The sequence below is a fragment of the Tyto alba genome, unplaced genomic scaffold, assembly GCF_018691265.1.
Source record: "Tyto alba isolate M040663 unplaced genomic scaffold, T.alba_DEE_v4.0 Super-Scaffold_1, whole genome shotgun sequence".
In the NCBI taxonomy this organism is placed as follows: domain Eukaryota; kingdom Metazoa; phylum Chordata; class Aves; order Strigiformes; family Tytonidae; genus Tyto; species Tyto alba.
In genome coordinates, this window is record NW_024881261.1 from 16,455,681 (window position 1) to 16,475,423 (window position 19,743).

General features: G+C 63.6%; 4 protein-coding genes across 14 annotated transcripts; 3 read left to right on the forward strand and 1 right to left on the reverse strand.

Moving 5' to 3' along the window:
• Nucleotides 1–116: 116 nt before the first annotated feature.
• On the forward strand, nt 117–3,836 carry ANKRD2 (ankyrin repeat domain 2). 4 transcript variants are annotated; one of them, XM_032994964.2, is made up of 9 exons: nt 117–578; nt 968–1,081; nt 1,166–1,327; nt 1,516–1,623; nt 1,790–1,888; nt 2,118–2,216; nt 2,354–2,452; nt 3,315–3,413; nt 3,506–3,694. In XM_032994964.2, exons 1-9 carry the CDS (start codon nt 504–506, stop codon nt 3,608–3,610), a joined length of 960 nt encoding a protein of 319 aa, XP_032850855.2. In that variant the 5' UTR covers nt 117–503; the 3' UTR covers nt 3,611–3,694. The 4 variants fall into 4 exon arrangements, with proteins under 4 accessions (XP_032850855.2, XP_032850859.2, XP_032850848.2 ...); XM_032994968.2 differs by having other exon boundaries at nt 3,515–3,694; XM_032994957.2 differs by having other exon boundaries at nt 3,315–3,836.
• Nucleotides 3,837–4,468: 632 nt separating this feature from the next.
• On the forward strand, nt 4,469–8,212 carry HOGA1 (4-hydroxy-2-oxoglutarate aldolase 1). 6 transcript variants are annotated; one of them, XM_032994946.2, is made up of 7 exons: nt 4,469–4,745; nt 5,867–5,995; nt 6,072–6,199; nt 6,306–6,440; nt 6,611–6,707; nt 6,877–7,010; nt 7,469–8,212. In XM_032994946.2, exons 1-7 carry the CDS (start codon nt 4,517–4,519, stop codon nt 7,616–7,618), a joined length of 1,002 nt encoding a protein of 333 aa, XP_032850837.2. In that variant the 5' UTR covers nt 4,469–4,516; the 3' UTR covers nt 7,619–8,212. The 6 variants fall into 6 exon arrangements, with proteins under 6 accessions (XP_032850837.2, XP_032850828.2, XP_032850819.2 ...); XM_032994928.2 differs by lacking the exon at nt 7,469–8,212 and having other exon boundaries at nt 4,661–5,995; nt 6,877–7,401; XM_032994937.2 differs by lacking the exon at nt 7,469–8,212 and having other exon boundaries at nt 6,072–6,707; nt 6,877–7,401.
• On the reverse strand, nt 7,960–11,739 carry MORN4 (MORN repeat containing 4). 3 transcript variants are annotated; one of them, XM_032994999.2, is made up of 5 exons: nt 11,628–11,739; nt 9,818–9,915; nt 9,570–9,684; nt 9,375–9,484; nt 7,960–9,236 (listed from the first exon to the last, which is right to left on the reverse strand). In XM_032994999.2, exons 2-5 carry the CDS (start codon nt 9,882–9,884, stop codon nt 9,088–9,090), a joined length of 441 nt encoding a protein of 146 aa, XP_032850890.1. In that variant the 5' UTR covers nt 9,885–9,915; nt 11,628–11,739; the 3' UTR covers nt 7,960–9,087. The 3 variants fall into 3 exon arrangements, with proteins under 3 accessions (XP_032850890.1, XP_032850879.1, XP_032850900.1); XM_032994988.2 differs by having other exon boundaries at nt 9,818–10,030; XM_032995009.2 differs by having other exon boundaries at nt 11,505–11,725.
• A 237-nt stretch (nt 11,740–11,976) lies between these two features.
• PI4K2A (phosphatidylinositol 4-kinase type 2 alpha) lies at nt 11,977–19,739 on the forward strand. Its single transcript, XM_032994690.2, has 9 exons — nt 11,977–12,615; nt 15,238–15,438; nt 15,695–15,826; nt 15,902–16,055; nt 16,638–16,699; nt 17,146–17,245; nt 17,505–17,638; nt 17,910–17,969; nt 18,106–19,739. The coding sequence occupies exons 1-9, from the start codon at nt 12,199–12,201 to the stop codon at nt 18,265–18,267; spliced, it is 1,422 nt and encodes a 473-aa protein (XP_032850581.2). The 5' UTR covers nt 11,977–12,198; the 3' UTR covers nt 18,268–19,739.
• Nucleotides 19,740–19,743: the final 4 nt, after the last annotated feature.

Genomic DNA, 19,743 nt, shown 5'->3' on the forward strand with positions numbered 1-19,743 from the left:
CACCCCCTTGGGTGCCAGGGAGCTTTGGTCGATGCTGGTGGGAGCTACAGCATCTGGTTGCATGGGATGGGGTGATGGGAGCTGCAGGGAGCATTCTGGCTGTGCGGGGTGGGTGGCACAGGCACTGGGCTCATGGGGTGACCCCAGACCGTGTCCCCATTCCGTCGAGCCTCTCTGGACTGGTTGCCATGAGCTGTGTGCACCCAGCTCCCCGCACCCAGCATGGAGGTCCTGGGCAGCCCGTGGCAGGGGCAGTGAGTCTCTTTAAGAGGGTGCAGGGCTGGGGAGGTGAGCCAGGGCCACCAGAAAGCAGGAGGGTGAGCTCATGGCAAAGCTGCCCCAGTCATGTGGAGCAGCCACAGCTGTTGGTGCCCTTGGGCTGCGGGACGGAGGGGCCGGCGGCATAAAGCCCTGCGGCCAGCAGAGCCACCGGCAGCACCGGGAGCCAGAGCTGAGTGAGGAGGAGGCCACATCCTGCACGGGGCTGTGCACTGCAAGCAGACATGGAGCTGGACGTACAACGGGCCAAGGAGCTCATCGAGCAGAAGCTGGCAGAGGAGGAGGAGGAGGAAGAGAAGGTGAGTCCACAGGGTAGGGGGACCTGCCTGGGCTGTGACAGGAACCCGCCATGTGCTGTGTCCATCCTTAGGGACTTGGATGCGAGGAGGCTGGCATTGGCCCTGCCATCCTGGGGGATGCAGCGAGGTGGCCAAGGGTTCCCAAGGGCATCAGGTTCCCAAGCTGGTAGCTCTTGCCCACGGGGCATAGCCGAGCAGCGGGCAGGTGTCCAGCTTGCCAAGTAGGGCAGGTGGGCAAGCACAAGACCAAGGGCTGCTGGGCATCCTGTAGACCTCAGTAGCAAGTTGCGAGCCATGCCCAGAGCCACCTCCACTGGCAGGCTGGGGACAGAGTTAGTGGGGCTGCTCCGTGCCCAGTCAGGACGCTGCAGCCCCCCATGTCCCTGCAGAAACTCAAAAGGGATGGTGCACAGGAGCCACCGGCTGTGGAGCGGATGAGCACGCCTGACCTGGAGGAGGAGAAACGCCGTGGCCCCAGGAACTGGGGCCTTGAGGCCGTCAAGGTGAGAGGGGTCAGGGTGCGGGGCAGCCCTGGGGGACGGCTGGGTGCAGAGAAGGCAAATGGGGTGCTGTGTGTCCCCCTCCAGGGCCAGGAGCGAGTGCGGAAGAGCTCGGTGGACCTGCGGCGGGAGATTATTGATGTGGGGAGCATCCAGCGCCTCATTGAGCTCCGCAAGCAGCGCCGGCAGCGTCGGGAAGAACGGGCAGCCACCCCTGAGCCCCCCCCACCGCCTGAGACCCTGGAGATTGTATGTCAGGGGGTCCCAGGGTGCGGGAGGGGGGCTGCTGGGACAGGGGCTGGAGCCCCTATGGGCCAGACCCTGAGTCACCCTGCCAGCCAAGGACCTCACCAGGGAAGCAGGGCAGGGGACCCCCCATGTTTTCCCCTCTCCCATGCCCTTGCGATGCCCCATCCCTGAGCCAATCCTGCCTCCAGGAGGGTCCTGTGGAGCCTGAGACCTTCCTGCGAGCCGCTGTCCAGGGCAAGATGCATGTCATCGAGAAGTTTCTGGCAGATGGTGGCTCCCCTGACACGTGTGATGAGGTAGCCAACCCCACTGGCCGCTGGCCACCCCTTCCTGCACCCTGCCACCATGCCCTGTGCCGTGCCCACTGGCAAAGGCTGGGACCCCCAGGACGGGGTTGGAGGTACGGCTGGGCTGGGGAGGGGGGATGGATCCGTCTGCCAATGCTGTGCCTCATCCCCCAAGTTCCACCGCACGGCCCTGCACCGCTCCTCACTGGAGGGACACACGGACATCCTGCAGAAGCTGCTGGACAGTGGGGCCACTGTCAACTTCAGGGACCGGGTGAGGCCTGATCCTGCCCACCGTTCCATGCTGGTCTGAGCCTCTGGGCATGACACAGCCAGAGCAACAGCAGGGTTGGGATCCCCTCAGCAGGGCAGTGCTGTCCCTACTGCTGAGGTGACTGCGGGCAGGGCTCTGCCAGCTCAGCCTGGGCACAGGGACCGGCTGGGGCGGGGGGATGGACATGGAGTGGGGTGTCCCCTGCCATGACATGGCTCTGTGCGCCCAGCTGGACTGCACCGCCGTGCACTGGGCCTGCCGGGGTGGGCACCTGGATGCTGTCAAGCTGCTGCAGGACCGCGGGGCAGACCTCAACCTGAAGGACAAGGTGTGCAGGGCAGAGCCCAGGGGCACGGGGCTGTGCCAGGGGCATGGGCATGCCCTGTGGGACCAGGGCTGGCCCTGTGTTGGGCTAACAGGGGTGGGTGCTGATACCCTTTGGTGTTCATCTCCTCCCCCCTCAAGCTGCTCAGCACCCCCCTCCATGTGGCCGCCCGGACTGGGCACCTTGACATTGTGGAGCACCTCATCCACTGCGGGGTGGACATCAACTCCCCGGACAGGGTGAGTGCTGTGGTCGTGCAGCCAGCACTGGGGGAGCAACACTGATCCCCTGTCCTTTGGCTGAGCCATGTGGGGGCTCCCAGCACCCGCAGCAGGGCATGTCTGGACACCCGCATCCCTGCTGCGGTGCTGGCAGCTGCAGCCAGGGCTGGGGCAGTGTTGTGGTTTAACCCCAGCCAGCTACTAAGCACCACACGGCCACAGTAGGATGGGGAGGAGAATTGGAAAAAACAAGTAAAACTCATGGGTTGTGATAAGAACAGTCTAATGACTAAAAAAAAAAATAATAATAATAATAGTAATATTAGTAATAGTTGTAATGAAAATTAATATAGCAAAGAGAGAGAGAGAACTAAAACCCAAAAAAAGACAAGTGATGCACAGTGCAATTGCTCACCACCTGCTGACTGATGCCCAGACAGTCCTCGAGCAGCAATCCCCTCTCCCAGCCAACTTCCCTCAGTTTATATACTGAGCATGACGTTCTATGGTATGGAATATCCCTTTGACTGGTTCGGGTCAGCTGTCCTGTCCAGGCTCCCTCCCAGCTTCTTGTGCACCTGCTCTCTGGCAGAACATGGGAAAAATCCTTAACTTAGGATAAGCACTACTTAGCAACAACTAAGACATCACTGTGTTATCAACATTATTTCACCCTAAATTCAAAACACAGCACTGTACCAGCGACTAGGAAGAGAATTAACTCTATCCCAGCTGAAACCAGAACAGGGGAGAACCATCCCCCCTTGTCCTGATGGGGAGGTGGGTGTGCGGAGAGCCAGGGAACGGTGCCAGGGACAGGCAGGGTGTCCCTGTCCCCAGAGCTGGACCACGATGCCCAGCCAGGCTGTGTCTCTCACAGGAAGGCGACACGGCGCTGCATGACGCCACGCGTCTCAGCCGCTACAAGATCATCAAAATGCTGATCCTGCACGGGGCTGACATGATGGCCAAGAACCAGGTGAGCAGGGCGAGGGGGCAGCACTGGGGCCATTTGCTGCCCCACCGCGTCACGCCACCCTGGCCCCTGCCTCTCTCTGCTCACTCGTGCAGGCTGGCAAGACCCCGACAGACCTGGTGCAGCAGTGGCAAGTGGACACACGTCAGGCGCTGGAGACCAAGGAGCAGCCACAGGGGGAGATGGAAGTGCCTGCATGACAGTGCCGGGGGGGGGACTCGACTCCAAGGAGCAGGATCCAGCCGAGGCTTGGCCATGTCAATAAAAACCAGCAAAGAGCAACATTCAGCTCCAGGGGACTGCGGGGACAGCAGCCTGCTCCACGGGCGATGGATCTGGGGGAGATGGGTTATATGGGAAGCTGCGTTATCCAGCAGCATGGACATGACCTGCCTCCTAGCACAGCGACTGAGTTGTCAGTGACACCATGGGGCCAGGACACGAGTGGTTCAAGGGTGGAACTCCTTGCTGCGGGATGCCCTGGTTGCTCACAGTGCTTCAAAGTCCAATCTGGGCAAGCTCAGGGAGGAAAAATACATCAAGGGCAGCTCAGGCCAGGTCCACACTGTGCCTGAGGCTAGGGTTGTGCTGGGGAGCAGCAGTCGTACCTCTGCTGGGCAGCTGCTCCATGGCTGCTTGTTCTGCTTTCCCCACTGGAGCTATCCCTGGGGGGACACAGCAGCCCCTTTGCAGGCTGGGTCACTTCTGCTGAGCACAGTGCTCATTGCTCCCTACTCAGAAATGCCTGTTTACAGGAGACCCTACACCAACACCCAGAGCAGGCAAACCCTGTTCTCAGCCCTGGGACTCCCTGCAGTGCCTGATCCCTCCCTGGTCCAGCAACCCAACCCCATAGGTGGGAAAGGGATGTCTGCCAGGGCTGGCAAGCGGAAGGAAAAGCACAGCTGGGGTTGCTGGGGCTCACCCGGAGGGGTGCTGAGCTCCTGTAGTGAGCTCCTGAAGCGGGGGAGAGCATTCTGAGCTCACCCAGTACCGCCCCCCATATCGTCCGCCCAGACAGGTTGCGGGTCCCTCACGTGCTCAGTCAAACATTAACAGCCCCTCAGCAGGGCAGGCGGCACAGCCAGCAGCAGCACCCAGCCACCATGGCGCTCAGCACCCGCCTCGCCGTGCCCCTCCGGCCTGCCCTGGCAGCTCTGCACTGGGCAGCCCCCGGGCAGCCCCGGGGGCTCAGCACCCCCCCAGGACCAGGACACACATTTGACCTCAGGGGCATCTTCCCACCCCTCGCCACCCCCTTCTCACCCACACAGGAGGTGGACTATGCCCAGCTGGAGGGGAACCTGCGCCGCTACGCCAGCATCCCCTTCCGAGGTAAGTGCTGCCCACACCCTTCTCTGTGCAGCCTCCTGCCAGATCCCTGCCTGCAGCAGGGGCTGTACAGCAGCCTGCAGGCAGCCTGCTGGCTTCCCAAGGGTGCTCAGCCTCCAGCCAGACTTTGCTCCAGAGCTGGCAGCCCCTTGGGTGACCCACCTGTGGGGCCCTTTGCACAGCACGTGCCCAGGCAGCCCAGGCACACGCGTGTGTCCTCGCACTATTCCCACCACACTCTGGTGCATGTTTGCATGCACTCTCCACACGTGTGCAAGGATGCTTGCACACATCCTCCACATGTAGCTGCAGGCTTGCACCTGCCCTCTGTACACCTGTGCACACTCAGATTCAGTGCCACTGGATGCATATCTGTTGATTGCCCAGGATGGGCTGCAGGAGGAGAGGGGCTGCAGGAAGAGGCTGGGGGTTGCAGGGATGTGCCCTGGGGTCTTCCCTCTTCTGACCAGGCTGTGACTCAAGGGCTGTGGGGATGGGAACAAGAGAGGGCACGCTGTGGGCTGCAGAGACTTGTCTGGGTGCCCAGGGGCAAGGAAGGGGAGAGGATGATTGGGACACCCAACCCTCCCAGCATTCTGGAGCCCTGGATGCTGCAGCAGAGCCTGGCAGCAATGGGCTGGAGCTGGCCTGCCTGTGCCTGTGGTGTTGTCAGGGTCCCAAGAAAGGGGTCTATGTGCCCCATCTGGGGACGGGGTGGCACAGCCTGGCTGCAGGCACCAATAAATGCCCCGCTAGTGGTGCTATGTGGGGCAGTTTCTGGGGATGGAGGTGGGCAGGCGGTGTGTTCAGCCCCCAGGGTGCAGGTATGGCACACAGAAGGGTTCTGGGGTATGGAATGGCACCGCCAGTGCTCAGTTTGGTGCAGGTGGGCACTGTTATCTGGGAAGCACATACCCACATGTGCCCTTTGTCAGGGAGCCCAGGGCTTTGTAGAGCACCTGTGGGAGCCTCCTGGCCCCAAAGGACTGCTGGATGTGGGCATCAGGCTGTTCTGGGTGCCTGGTGCCCACCCAGGAGTGGGGTGCAGAGAGGGCAGGAACAGCTGCCCCATGAGCACCCTGCTCCTGTGCCTGAGCCCTGCCCTCCCTGCGCTTGCATTTCAGGGCTGGTGGTGCTGGGCTCCAATGGGGAGTACCCCTACCTGGCACCCCGCGAGCGGCTGGAGGTGGTAAGCTGCGTGCGCCGGGCTCTGCCCAGGGACCGCCTGCTGGTGGCTGGCTCGGGCTGCGAATGTGAGTGCCTGTGCGGGCAGCAAGGGGGCCATGTGTCCCCCCCGGGGCATCCCTCACCCCCCTGCCTCCTCCCCAGCCACCCAGGCCACCATTGAGCTGACTGTCAGCATGGCAGAGGCGGGGGCTGATGTGGCGCTGGTCGTGACGCCCTGCTACTACCGGGGGGGCATGACCAGCGCTGCCCTGATCCAGCACTACACGGAGGTGAGCTGTGCCCCATGCCAGCCCCAGCTGGGGCAGCAGGATGGGGAGCGCATCCCATACATCTCTGACCCACCCCAGCTGCTGAGCTCTGCCTGGCTGCCCGCAGGTCGCCGACGCATGCCCCATCCCCGTGGTGCTCTACAGCGTCCCCGCCAACACCGGCCTGGACCTGCCCCTGGAGGCTGTCCTCACCCTGGCTCAGCACCACAACATCATCGGGATCAAGGACAGCGGCGGGGATGTGAGTGGGGCAAGGCTTTCCCGGGGCTGGCTGCCACCAAATCTGGTCCCAAGCTGGGAAGGGGGAGGTGGGACTTGCAGCCCTTCCCTGGGCCCCGGGGACGCTGTGTGAGCCCCACGGAGGGGAGATGGGGTGATGCCCACCCTGGGGCACATGATGTCTCTCCCCAGATTACTCGCATGGGGCTGATGGTCCACAAGACACGGCAGGAGGATTTCCAGGTGCTGGCGGGATCGGCTGGCTTTCTGATGGCAAGCTATGCCCTGGGTGGGTGCTGCTGCCTCTGCTCGGCCAGGGGCACAGGGTGCTGCCCTGGGGGCACTGGTGGGGACTGGCAGCTGGGTGAGGGGAGGTAGGCGAGGGATGGCGATGTCCAGGAGGTGATGGCTGGGCACAGCATGACAAGCGGGCTGCCAATGTGCCCTGGTGTCCCCAGGTGCCTCTGGAGGGGTCTGTGCCCTCGCCAACGTCCTGGGTGCCCCACTGTGCCAGCTGGACCGCCTGTGCCGCGAGGGCCGCTGGCAGGAGGCCCGTGACCTGCAGCACCGGCTCATTGAGCCCAACACGGCGGTGAGTGGGCAGCACCTCGGGGATGCTGCAGGGTGGGGGTGCCGGTCCATGGCAGAACTGGCAGCAGCAAAGGGTGGAGGTCCTTGGGGCTGCGGGGTGTGGAGCAGTAGTCTGGGGTGGACAGGATGGCACAGCACCCAGCTGGTGAGTCGAGCCAGGCTGGAGGCAGAGGGGTGGGAAATACCAGCCTTGCTGTGCCAGGAACAGCATGTCCATTAGAAGCGAGCATCTGCCTGACCCCCCGTGGGAGCCTTGCTGGCTATTTATAGGCAGTGATGGGGGGAAAAGCTGCTCCTCTCTGCAACCCCCACCCCACTACAGGTACTTCGCTGGGAGGCCGCAGCCACCCTGCACCCTGCCCAACCTTGCAGCCCTGCATGGGGTTGGTGCAGGAGCCCACAGAGCATGCTGCTCTGTCCCACCAGAGCCAGCAAGCCCCTGCACCCTCGCTCCTGCAGGTCACTCGCCGGTTCGGGGTCCCAGGACTGAAGAAAGCCATGGAGTGGTTCGGCTACTATGGGGGTCCTTGCCGTGCACCCCTGGCCCCACTGAGTCCCCCCCAGGTTGAGGAGCTGAGGGGCACCTTCAGCACCAACGGCTGGTTGTGAGGGGTCCCCCCCACCCCTTCCTGCACCAGGAACGCACGGGATCCAAGGACCCTGGGAGCTGGGGACGTGGTGGGGATACTGGGATGTGACCAGGAGAAAGCCACCCATCTCACTCCTTCCTGCTGGACAGGGCTGCCCTGGGCAGAGTGGGTAGGGGGGACACTCAGCACCCCCTGGCCACACTTGCATCCCTGCCAGTCCTCACGTCCCACCTGGGAAGGGATGGAACCCTGCGCCATGAGCTGGGAATAAACCTGCTGCCCCCATTCTGTGTCTGCAGTCCTGACCACGCAAGCAGCCCCCCACCCGGTCCCTCCTCCCGGCAAACAGGACGCGGCACGGGCGTTTGGCAACGTGGTTTACTCAGCTGAGGCCCGTGCAGGCAGCTGCACAAGGCAGGGTCACGGCAAGGCACGGGACCGGTGTGCGCCGAGACTGGCAGGGAGGGCACAGCCCCTGCAGCCCACCACTGGGCTGTGAGGTCTGTGAGGGCTGCCAGGACCCCCATGCCATGGCCAGCCAGACTGCACCAGGGGTGAAGGTGAGAACGCAGTGGGGAGATGAAGGATGCGTGCAGGGGGCAAGGTGGGGAGCTGTGTGTCCCCTACCCACCCTGCCCACCCCTTCGCCGTGCCCTTATCCCCCACCTGCCCTGCTCACCCCTGCTTCAGCCCTGGCACCCCACACAGCCCTGCTCATGCCCCTCATCCCAGGCTCCAGCTGACCCTGCTCCTTGCTTGCCATTGCTCTTGCCCTCCCTCAGTGCGCAGCAGACATGGGCCAGGCTGGGCATCCCTTGGTCCCCCTCAGTGGGGATGCTGCTGCAGATGTCCCCAAGGCAGTGGGTGGGCTGGATTGGCACAGGAATGAGGGGGGGGATAGCCCATCGGCTGGCCCTGAGAGCAGGCTGGGTCCTTCGGAGGCACCATGTCACCCTGCCCAGGGCACGAAGGGGGATGGCCGGTCACCCAGAGCTGAGGGCACAGGCCATGGGGTGCCTGGGGTGCCCGCCCTGCCTTGGGACCAGGGTAGCAAAGTGGGCCAGGAGCTGCCCCTCTATGGACGTGTGGTCCAGCCAGCAGCTCCTGGCCAAGGCACCCTGGCAGTAGGATCAGAGCCCAGCCCCAGCCCCTACACCCCTGCTCCATCCTCTGCAGCAGGCTGGCATCCTTGGTGGTCTTCCTGGGGGGCAAAGGGGCCAAGCCCCAGCCACCCTGTCCCGCCACTGCTCCGGCAGCTGCCAGGGCTATAACCAGAGAGAGAAGGCACCACGGCTGCCCTGGGGCACTTGGGTGGAGAGCGGAGAGCCCCATCCCCCCCAGCAGCGGGGGTTCAGCAGGGGGGGGCTTGGTGGGGAAGGAGAGCAGGGGGGCACCCGGCGGTGCCACATCCCTGCTCCCGGGATGGTGGGGCCAGCCAGCGCCCAGTGGCAGGGTCCCCGCTGTGGCAGGAGGGGACGTGGGGCACCGTCACGCCGTCAGGTTGTGGGCAGACTTGGAAGCGCCCTGGGCCCTCTGGATGACAGCCGGGCACTTCTCCCGCCGCAGCAGCTTGTTGTTCTCAAAGAAGCCCTCGTTGCGGGGCACCCCGTGGGAGCCGTCGGGGAAGGTCAAGAGACCTGGGGAGGGGAGGAAAGGGCTGGGAGTGAAGGGGAGGGGAGCAGCACCCACCAGGGGCTGGAGGGACAGAGCAGGAGATGCTGGACGTGGGGCCGCACGGGGCTGCAGCTGCCTGCGCCGTGCCACCGGGCACTCACCAAAGCCGTACACGCGCCCGCCTTTGAACTCGCCCTCAAAGGTCATGTTGTCGCAGCGGGTGAAGACGCCAACGCCGTTGAACTTGCCCTGCACAAACTCCCCCTCGTACCTGCGCAGGGAGAGCTCCTGAGGTGGCAGCTCCCCACGGCGAGTGAGGATGCCTGGGAGGGTGTACATAGGGGTCCCACGCTCACCTGGAGCCGTCGGAGAAGGTGAGCACGCCGCAGCCGTGGAAGAGCCCATTCTCAAAGTGCCCCACATAAGCGGTGCCGTCGGCAAACGTCAGCTGCCCGATGCCGTGCCTGCGACCTAGGCGAGGGCAGAAACAGGCAGCGCTGGATGGATGGAGGCAGAGGCTGCCCCAGCGTGGGGCTGGGCAGGGGCACGAGGGCTGCTTGGCCCCCCAGCACAGGCAGCACCGTCCCCTCCCACCCCGTCTCACCTTCCTTCCACTCGCCGCGGTACTCCTCCCCGTTGGAGTAGGTGAAGGAGCCTTTGGTGAGGGTCATGGCGACAGCCTCCGGCAGCACAGGGGAAGAGCTGGCAGGGAGAGGCATGAAGGGCGGCTGCTGGGTGGCGGGAGCAGCCCGGCTTGCCCGGAGCCTCCGCGTCCCCTTGGCTCACGGAGAGGCACGTGTCTGCCCCAGGGACGGCTCTGTTGTGGCACGTCGCAGATGAGGAGGTGACCCTGGGAGCACGGCCTCCCAGCCCTGCCTCTGAAACCCCAGCCGCCGGGTTTGGGTTGCTGCCCGCCCCACCACAGGGCTCATGGCGATATGAGCCCACGGGGGTCACAGCCCCGTGAAACGTGAGCGAGTGGCAGGGAGAGGAGCACGGCGGGAGCCGGCTGCCTCCAGCATGGCTCCCTGGCAGGACCCAAGGGGCCCTGCACCACAGCAGGCTCAGGCCAGGGGCTGCTCTCAGCTCCGCTGGAGCAGTCCCAGGAAGAAACAGGCATTTGGAGAGGAGACACTTTGACAGGTTGTGCTTGGTGCCAACTCTTCAGGGGAGGGAGCAGAGAGCTTGTGGGGCTTCCAGCTCCAGCATCAAGGATGGGCAGACGTGGCTTCACCCCCCAGGGATGGAGTGGCTGCTCTGCCTAAGAGGGTCAGCAGAGAGAAGACCCTGGGGCTCCAGGGCCTTGCTCAGCTATGGAGGGTTTGCAAACCCGCCTGCTGACAGCAAGCAGCCCTCCAGAGCCCTGCAGACCCCCCAAAGCTGCTGCCACGCAGCACAGCTCTCCCTGGCCCACAGGGAAGGCACCAGCATGGAGACAGCCCCCCGGGGGGGCTGCGTGCTGCCTCTCCGGCGGCTCCTGGTGCGGCTCAGGCAGCACCTGTGATGGGAAGGGGCTCCTCGCTTCCAGAGGGGGTATCCCCGCTCATCCCGGGCTGCACGTCCCAGGAGAGATGGGTGCTGAGCCACGCTGAGCAGCCGGACGCGGTGCCCGGGAGCACAGCGGGCAACTCGCTAGGGCTTTGTGTCCGGAGGAGAAATGGCCCCCAGCCAAGCCCAGCAGCGACTGAACAGTGCTCTCTGCTGATGGCAGGGACAAGGAGCTCAGCGCCCGCGCCCCAGCCTGCCGCCTGCCCAGCACCCCTGGGGACACCCGCAGCAGCGCCAGGAGGAGGGCAGGGTGCTGCTGGGGGGCTGTCAACGCCTGCGGCGGGCGGAGGGCTCGCTCCACCAGCACGGCCTGTGCCTGAACCTGCGACTTCATCCAGGGGACGGGCAGCATTCGCTCTGCGAGCACCCCAGCCCGCCCAGCAGCTGGGTGCCCCCCCCCCCCCCGCTCTGAGCCCAGCACCCACAGCGCCCACAGCGCCCACAGCAAGCAGGGGCGAGGCACGCAGCACAGTTTCAGCCGTGCGCATCTCCGCTCTGAGCCCACGACCTGCCCGGGCCGTGCACCCACGGGCTGGAGCCACGCACGGAGGCGAGGCATTGCATGACCGGTTGGGCCACGCACCCCAGGGCGATGCACGGACACCCTGCCCGTGGCATGCACCCACGGGGAACGCGTGCACGCCCCCGCTGGGCGGTGTGCCCGGAGGTGGCGACCGCACCCGTGGCCGGTGCGTCCACACCCCACTGTGCCCACGCACCCACGCCCCACTGTGCCCACGCACCCACGGGCGATGCACGCGCGCGCCGCCGGCTCCACGCGCCCAGGGACACCCGTGGCGATGCCCGCGGGCCCGGTGCCGGTGCGGGCGGGCCGGGCAGCGCAGGGACCCGCGGCCCGCGCTCACCTGGCTCCGCGCTCGCCGCCCGCACCGCTCCCCACCGGGGTCCCGCCGCGGGGCGGTGGCGCGGCCACCTCCCCTGCCAGCCCCGCGCCCCGCCCGGGCGGCTCCACACCGCCCCGCGTCTATCCCCTCCCGCCGTTGGCTGTCTCCACGGCAACGGCTAGCAACGCGGCTGCTCATTGGCCAGCCTCTCAAGCACGCCCTCGCCAGCCGCCATCTTTATGTGGGGCAACGCGTTCTCCTCCCCGGGCGCGCCGCCAGCGGGGCAGCGCCCCCGCCCTGCCCGCCATCTTTGCGAAGGGCAGAAGGGGCCGCCGCTCCCGAGCGGCCATCTTTGCGTGGGGCACTCGTGCCAGCCCCCGCGGACTCCCCTTCGCGGCCCCCACGGACGAGCGGTGCGATGCTTTGGGGGGGGGGGAGGAGCCTCCAGGCCCGCCACCGCCCCGGCGACGGGTGCGGTTCCCACGGCGACGCCCGGGGCGGGGCGGGGCGTGGGCGGAGCAGCCAATGGGGCGTGCCGGCGCGGTGACGCGAGCGGAAGCGGCGGGTGGCGCGGCGGGGCCGGGCGGGCGCGATGGACGAGACGAGCCCGCTGGTGTCGCCGGAGCGGGCGCAGGGCCCCGACTACGGGCTGCCGGGAGGGGCTGTGCGCTCCCTCCCGCCCCCCGCGGCCCCCCCCGCCCCGCCGCCGCCGCTGCCTTCCCCTCCCGGCTCCCCCGGCGGCCGCGACCGCGAGCGGCAGCCGCTGCTGGAGCGCGGGGCGCGGGGCCCGGCGGCGGCGCAGGCCCAGGCGCAGGCCCAGGCGGCGGCGCAGGCCCAGGCGCAGGCGGCAGCGGCGGCGGCGGCTCAGCGGGAGCGGAACGACTTCCCCGAGGACCCCGAGTTCGCCGAGGTGGTGCGGCGGGCCGAGCTGGCCAGCGAGCGCGGCATCTTCCCTGAGCGCATCTCGCAGGGCTCCAGCGGCAGCTACTTCGTCAAGGACCCGCAGGGGGTGAGCCGGCCTCGGCCCCGTCTGCCCGCGACGCGGGGGTGGCCGACCGCTTCCCGGGGAACCGGTGGTGCTGGCCCGGGGGTGACCGGCCGTGGCGGGGCTGGTAGGAGTGGCTGGAGCCGCCCTGGGCTTCCCCCGGGGAGAAGTGCAGCGGCACCAGCAGCGGGTGTGTGTGTGTGTGTGTGTGCGCTGTTGTGTCCAAGTGCTGCTTCAGCCTCTTCCGTGGCTCTCGTGCCCGAAGAGGAAGGGCCACCCTCTCCCCCGGGCCTGTGCATCAGCATCTCCTGACCACAGTCAGCATCTCCTGACCACAGTGACTCCAGCCCTAGGGCTTGCGACTCAGAGCTGAGCTGGGTTTTGGCCTGTGGGACTGGAGTGAGATGTCTCCTCTGTGGCTGCACGGTTGATATAATCAAGGCAAAGTCCTTGGCATATAGGTTGTTCCCTATAGATCTGGTCAGCTGTGTGGCAGCCATCTCCACACCACTGACTGGATGTGTGTTCAGCACAAGGCAGCTTGTCTTGTGACCTGCAGCACCCAGCCTGATCACTTGAGCTGTTGCTCCTTCCCGTGACTCCCTTGCTGTGCGTGTGCCGGGATGCTTCCTGGGAAGCAGGACTGTGCTTTCTGGTGTGCCCTAGTTTTCCTGCCCGGGTGGTGCCTGGCTCCTGGGAGCTGTGGCAGGCAGGTCCCCGCTGAGCTGGTGGGCTGTGGGGCAATACACACTTCTTCCTACTGCCTTCCTGCTCCCTCCTGTTCCCCAATATGAGATGTGGTGTTGCTGGGGTGGGCACCTGGATGAGCTGCCAGGGGGTGGCAGGGCAGAGGCTGCCTGGCTGTAGGAGACCCGAGCTTGGCGAGGGCTGGTGGAGGATACGTGTGAGTAGCCAAAGTCCATCTACTTCTGGCCATGGCACCTGGCAGGTTCCCTGGACTGCCCTGCTGTCAGTGAATTTGGTGTGTGTCTGGTTTCTGTGGCTGCTGCCCGGGGTCACCAAAACCTCCCTGCTGCTAGCACAGAACAGAGTGCAGTGTGCTGTGATTGTGGGCAGGAGGTGAGGGCATCGGCAGAAAAACTTTTCTCTTGTGCCTGTTTCCCTCTGGGCTAACAGGGCCTGAGCTGTCACAGGGGATGTGGTTCCCCAGTAGCTGTGGTTACCCCAACTGCTGGCTGTGCCTCTGAGCTGGCCTGGCTCTCTCTACCTCACTGATGGTGCCAGGCAGACCTGTTTTCCCTGCCAGTGCTGTTCCTGGCACTGGTCTGTCTGGATGGGGATGCTGTGCTGCCAGGCTTCTGGACTCTGCTGCTGCACTGTCCCTGCTTGGCTGGGCCTTGCTCTACTGGGATATCTCTATGGAGCACAGAGTTCTGTGCTGCCAGAGCTCCTGACAAGCCTCTTGTAGGAAAGATATCCAAGGACGTGTTGGCAGTCATGTGCCTTCATGCGGGGCTGATGAGAAGATTGCCTTCCTGCCTGCTCTGGGGAACTGGCTCTTCCATGTGATCTGGGGATGGCTGAAGTGGTCCTTTTCTCTCAAACCCTTCCTTTTCTTCTTTCTGGTGGACAAAACCTTGGTCCTGCCTGCCCTGGGTTGGCTTCTGGCCCCTGGCAGACTGGGATTGCACTGGGGTTTCCCACTGAGTTGCTGGGGCTCATTGTGGCAGGAGCTCAGCTTGGGGAAGTGCCACCCACTCAGGCCAGAGCTGGCACAAGTCATGGGGAGGAGGGCAGGTCGTGTGTGCTGCTGAGTCACCCTGGAGCAGGGGCTGCTGGCCCAGAGCTGCTGTGCAAGCCCCCCAGGGATGCCTGGCCCATGGGGACAGGTGGCCTTGCTCCTGCCCTGGCCCTTGTCTCAGCTGTGTGGCTTGGCAGTGCTGGCGTGGTGACGGTGCAGCTTCCATGCCCTCTGCAGTGGTGAGGTACCTGTGCTGCTGTCCCCGCTGCTGTGTTGATGTGTGTGAGACTGGATTGAGGGGTGAGGGGTGCTGCTGGTACCAGCTGGTGGCCAGTTTGGAGCTGCCTGTGTTCACTTGCCCACAGTGTACTCAGAGAGCCAGCCCCTCTGATGTCTCTAGCTGGGTCCCACCCCAGCACAGAGTCCTGGGCTCCTTGGGGGTCTTCCAGCTGCTCAAATGTTATGGTCCCATTTCTTCTGGTCAGTTTGGAATCAGCTCCGTTCAATGGATTTTGGAGCCAGGGCAGGGATCACTATCCCCCTCCCTCTCCTGCATGGCGTAATGAGCAGCGGTGAGCAGTAGCTCTCCCCAGCCATGCAAAGGTCACTGTGATGTTTACCAGGGGATAGCATCATCACTGATGTCTTTTGGAACAAGGAGGGTTGTTTCCAGGTGTCTGAGCTGGGTTACGAAGTTCTTCAGGCAGCACTCTGCTCTTGTGAGAAAGGGCACTGGCTGGGGAAGGGTCCATCCCAGCCCCTGCCCACATCCCTCCTGGGAGCTGCAGGGTCTGCCTGGTCCCAGGGGCTGGTTATTGCCCCAGTGAGGGGATGTTCTGGTCCAGTTCCTGAGTGTTCCTGCTGTGGGTTGACTTGGGGGGGCGGGGGGAGTGTCTTAACTCTGCCAGCACACTTGAATCACCCCTCCTCTTTCCCACTCACAGAAAATCATCGGTGTCTTCAAGCCTAAGAATGAAGAGCCGTATGGGCATCTGAACCCCAAATGGACCAAGTGGCTGCAGAAATTGTGCTGTCCATGCTGCTTTGGGAGAGACTGCCTCGTCCTCAACCAGGGCTACCTGTCGGAGGCAGGTGCTAGCCTGGTGGACCAGAAACTGGAACTCAACATCGTGCCCCGCACGAAGGTGAGGGGTCAGCTGCTGGGATCTCACCCCGGGGAGGCTTTCATGTGCTTCTGCACAGCTCTGCTTGCACCTTGTCTTTTGGCACTGCTGACCTCGGAGATGTGTTGAGAGCTCTGGACCAGGACTGCTCCTGCTCAAACCGTGGGGATCCTTGTGCTGGGCAGAGCCGTGGGAAATGCTGTATCTTGGTTTTATCAGCCAGTCCTGTGACAATTACCAGGTGCCCCTGCTGATGTCTGCACTCCTGTCCCCTCAGGTGGTGTATCTGGCCAGCGAGACCTTTAACTACAGTGCCATTGACAGGGTGAAGTCCCGAGGAAAGAGGCTGGCACTGGAGAAGGTGCCGAAAGTCGGCCAGCGCTTCAACCGTATTGGTCTGCCACCCAAGGTAGGGCTGCCACCCTGCGCGCCTGCCTGTCACCGCTTCTCCGTCCTCCTGTAATGCAGCCTCTCCTTGCTTCAGGTGGGTTCCTTCCAGCTCTTTGTGGAAGGCTACAAGGATGCTGACTACTGGCTGCGGCGGTTTGAGGCTGAGCCGCTCCCAGAGAACACCAACCGGCAGCTGCTGCTGCAGTTCGAGCGGCTGGTGGTACTGGACTACATCATCAGGAACACGGGTAGGGCCGGCTGCGTGGTGTGGGATGCTGCCTGCTCCTTCACATCCTGCCAGCTGGAAAAAGGGGAGGGTGGCAGGGGCTTGGCATCTCTTCCTGGCACCTAAAACTCCTCTCAACACCACTTGGTTGCTGCCTCTGGGTAGAGCGCAGCTGCTGTGGCTGCCCACCACTGTGGCCGTGCTCTGGCTGCTGGCCTGCATTCTGGGAGATCTGGATCCACCCCAGTGCTGGAGTGAAAGTTTGCCAGCTGCAAGGATCGAGGGACATCTGGAAATCCAGCACCTGACTGTGCCCCTATATCCCATCTCATGCTGGACTTCTGAGTTCCTGCAGGCTGGAGGGGGTTGGAGTAGCACTCTGGGGCTTGCAGGCTGGGGATATGTAGACCTCTTCAGTCTCCAGGGCTGGTTGTGTGGGCGTTGATGTGGCTTCCCAGGCCTGCAGCAAGCTCAAGGCCTCTCAGGTAGAGCTTGGGCTTAAAAGTGGTCTGTCTCACTTCTGGGTTAGAGGGGGAGTAATCATCTGCCCAATGTGGTGCAGGCATGTCCTGGTGCTGACACAGCTGGCTTTATCTCCCTGCAGATCGGGGCAATGACAACTGGCTCATCAAGTACGACTGTCCCCTGGACAGCGCGGGCGTGCGGGTGAGTGGCTCTTCCCAGGCAGGGGCTCCACAGGGGGCTGTGTTCCTGCAAGCTGCCTGCCTGGAAGGCGGGCTGAGAAATTTCCCAGCTGGCTTGGGTTTCTGAGCATGTGGAGGCCTGATCTTGTCTCCTGAGCCTTTTGTTGCCCTTTGCATTGGTGGTTTGTGGCCTAGTGGGACTCTGTGAGGATGCAGCTGGGTTCTGTGGGGGAGGAACTGGTATTGCTGGACCTGTGCATCCTTGGGATGAGGCCTGGAGCAGGGATCAGCTTTGTCTGCCTCCCACTCAAAGCAGACAGTGTTTCTCTGTGGACAAGGGGCCACGCTGCGGGTGAGAGGCTGCTGTGGTAGCCAGGGCAAAGATCCTGGAAGCAGGGCTGCAGTGAGTGGGAGAGGGAGTGTTCCTGCTGGGGGGGCCTCCTTGTGAGATGTTTTGCTTCCTTCCAGGACAGCGACTGGGTGGTGGTGAAGGAGCCCATCATCAAGCTGGCTGCTATAGACAACGGTTTGGCTTTTCCCTTGAAACACCCGGACTCCTGGAGAGCATGTGAGTCCCTCAAGCTGTGCCAGGGCACCTTGGTGAGGCGTGCAACTCTGTGCTCGGGCATCTTCCTCAAGAGCTGGAGAGGAGAGGGCTAGGGTTGTCCTTCAAACCTTCTGGGTTCATGGGCAACTCTGCCGCAGCAGAGACTGTAGGAAGCAGGTGCTGGACCCTGTCTCCGAGATGCAGGTGATCTGGCACCCAGGGGCATGTGGCACTATCCTTTGCCTTCCCCAGCTCTAATGTCTCCTGCTTCCTCCCACAGATCCATTCTACTGGGCATGGCTGCCCCAGGCCAAAATCCCCTTTTCACAGGAGATCAAGGACCTGATTCTTCCCAAGATCTCAGACCCCAACTTTGTCAAGGATCTGGAAGAAGATCTGTATGAGCTCTTTAAGGTGTGGATGGCTTGGGAGGAAGGAAAGTGGGGGTGGTATTGGGGAGCTCCCTGTCAAGACTTCAGGGGACAGAAAGGTGGCCAATCTCCAGACAGTGTTTCTGGGCTGAGGCATAGCAGAGTATCCCTCTGCCAGGAGTTGAAGATTCCATGTGGGGAGAAGCAGGAAACCTGTGGAACAGGAGGAGAGAGGCTTGCTTGGGGAATAGGCATCTCTTGCATGACATGGGGCAGCAGGTTGATCCCACTGTGTTCTCTGCTCTTTCTTACAGAAAGACCCTGGCTTTGACAGGGGACAGTTTCACAAGCAGATTGCTGTCATGAGAGGCCAGGTAAGCTGTGTGTAGGGAAAGCGGATGGATGAGGTGCAGAGCCTTGTCTTGCCTCTGTGGCAGGAAGGGTGCTGGGGTAGACCCTCTCTGTTGCTCTGGCAGAGAAGCTCAGGCTTTCCTCTGTTGTGCCATACAGATCTTGAACCTGACTCAGGCACTGAAAGATGGGAAGAGCCCCCTGCACCTGGTTCAGATGCCGCCTGTGATTGTGGAAACAGCACGTTCCCACCAGCGCACCGCCAGCGAGTCCTACACGCAGAGCTTCCAGAGCCGGAAGCCTTTCTTCTCATGGTGGTAGCTGTGGGAGCAGCGGGCAGGGTTTGGCCACCTTGGACTAGCACTGCGAGAGGAGCCAGGCCACCACTGGCTCCTGTGGCTGGGACTCAACCTTCTGGGTAGAGCGAGCAGGTGTGGCTGGAGGAACCTGCAGCTGAACTGGAGGAGCCAGGCAGGTTGGGCACGGTCTCTCCCCAGCTCCGTTGGAGCTCAGTGCCCTGCCTGGGGCAGAACCCAGGGGGAAGTGTGGGAATCTTCCAGGAGCCGTGGTTTGGCTGGGACCCTGCCTCTGCCTCCCTTCCTCGACCTGCATGTGGTTCTGAGCACCCCTGCTTGGGGCTGGGATGAGCAGGCTGCCCAGGCCAGGATCCGTCCAGCCCTTTACACCAGCCCCTGGCCCTTTTCTTCCCTGCCATGCTGACTGCTGGGCTGGGAAGGCCTGTAGCGGGTTTTACCCTCTCCCTTCCCCCAGAGGTGTGCTGTACTCCTCCACTGTCCCTCCTCTGCCCCAACCCCGTGCACGCTGCTTTCCTCAGGGGGAGTTCCTGCTGCCTGCTGGCGCAGTGGGGACCACAATGAACGGCTGTTCTCTGGCTGGGGGCTCGAGGAGGGGACATACGAGGGACAACTCACGGGGCTGGCTTGGGTGCAGTTAGACACTAAGGGGAAAGAGGTGCTGGCTTGTCCTTGTGAAGAGCAGGCAGCTCTGGGAGGGGCTGTAGCTTAGTGGCCCCCCCCACCCCTCCAGCTGGAGCAGGTTGAGGGTGGGTGTGAGTGCCCTCTCCCCCTCTCCTGCCCCAGTCCTTCCCTCCTGCCAGGTCTCCAAGGCTGCTCTTGCTTGGCTTTTGTTCCTGCTCCCAGCAAGCTCCCTGGCTGCTGTGCAGCCAGCATCATGCCAGCCTTGTCTGTGCCTAGGGCCCCCCCAAGGGGCAGGGGGCTGCCAGGGAAGGGGAAGGGCCAGAGGAACTCTTCTGCTGCATGGGTAGGAGGCGTGATGGGAGCACAGAGGGAGCCAGCATGGGCTCCTGGCTGCCTCGGTGCTGACAATCCCACAGGCCTGCTGTGTTGGGGGGGGGTGAGGCAGTGAGCCCCTCTCTGTCCCGAAGCCTCTGTGCTTGTGTTGTATAACGGTACCAGGGCTGCTGCCTGCATCTGCTTGCCTTGAGCTGCGGCTTCTCCTGCTGATGAGGGGAAGCTGGTGTTGGGTTTCTCTGTCCTGTTAGCCCATCTTTGGGGGGTGTGGGGGGGAAATTAAGGCAGGTTGGAGCTCTGCTGCTTGAGCCTGGCAGGGGGGAGGGCAGCTCCCTTGTCTCCTGTGTGGGGAGGGGGCTCAGCACTGGCTGTGCAAGCACAGGGTGGGTAGCAGTGAGACCCCAGCTCCCCAGCCAGGCCCAGCTGCATCTCTGATCCAAAATGTATTGTTCTAATGCACTGTAGAAATGTATGTAACGTATTTAAACCATGCACCCGTCTGAATAACAGAGCTGCCCTTCACCTC

Bases quoted from the DNA above. Each gene is read 5' to 3' on its own strand.
- ANKRD2 (XM_032994957.2), top strand. From the start codon at position 504: ATGGAGCTGGACGTACAACGGGCCAAGGAGCTCATCGAGCAGAAGCTG. The intron at 1,328-1,515 runs GTATGTCAGGGG...TCCTGCCTCCAG, and splicing joins CGCCTGAGACCCTGGAGATT to GAGGGTCCTGTGGAGCCTGA. The intron at 1,889-2,117 runs GTGAGGCCTGAT...CTGTGCGCCCAG, and splicing joins CTGTCAACTTCAGGGACCGG to CTGGACTGCACCGCCGTGCA.
- HOGA1 (XM_032994905.2), top strand. From the start codon at position 5,236: ATGGGAACAAGAGAGGGCACGCTGTGGGCTGCAGAGACTTGTCTGGGT. The intron at 5,996-6,071 runs GTGAGTGCCTGT...CCTCCTCCCCAG, and splicing joins GGCTGGCTCGGGCTGCGAAT to CCACCCAGGCCACCATTGAG. The intron at 6,708-6,876 runs GTGGGTGCTGCT...TGGTGTCCCCAG, and splicing joins GATGGCAAGCTATGCCCTGG to GTGCCTCTGGAGGGGTCTGT.
- MORN4 (XM_032994988.2), bottom strand. From the start codon at position 9,932: ATGCCTCTCCCTGCCAGCTCTTCCCCTGTGCTGCCGGAGGCTGTCGCC. The intron at 9,685-9,817 runs GTGAGACGGGGT...GCCCTCGCCTAG, and splicing joins CCGCGGCGAGTGGAAGGAAG to GTCGCAGGCACGGCATCGGG. The intron at 9,485-9,569 runs GTGAGCGTGGGA...CTCCCTGCGCAG, and splicing joins ACCTTCTCCGACGGCTCCAG to GTACGAGGGGGAGTTTGTGC.
- PI4K2A (XM_032994690.2), top strand. From the start codon at position 12,199: ATGGACGAGACGAGCCCGCTGGTGTCGCCGGAGCGGGCGCAGGGCCCC. The intron at 16,700-17,145 runs GTGAGTGGCTCT...GCTTCCTTCCAG, and splicing joins TGGACAGCGCGGGCGTGCGG to GACAGCGACTGGGTGGTGGT. The intron at 17,970-18,105 runs GTAAGCTGTGTG...TGTGCCATACAG, and splicing joins TTGCTGTCATGAGAGGCCAG to ATCTTGAACCTGACTCAGGC.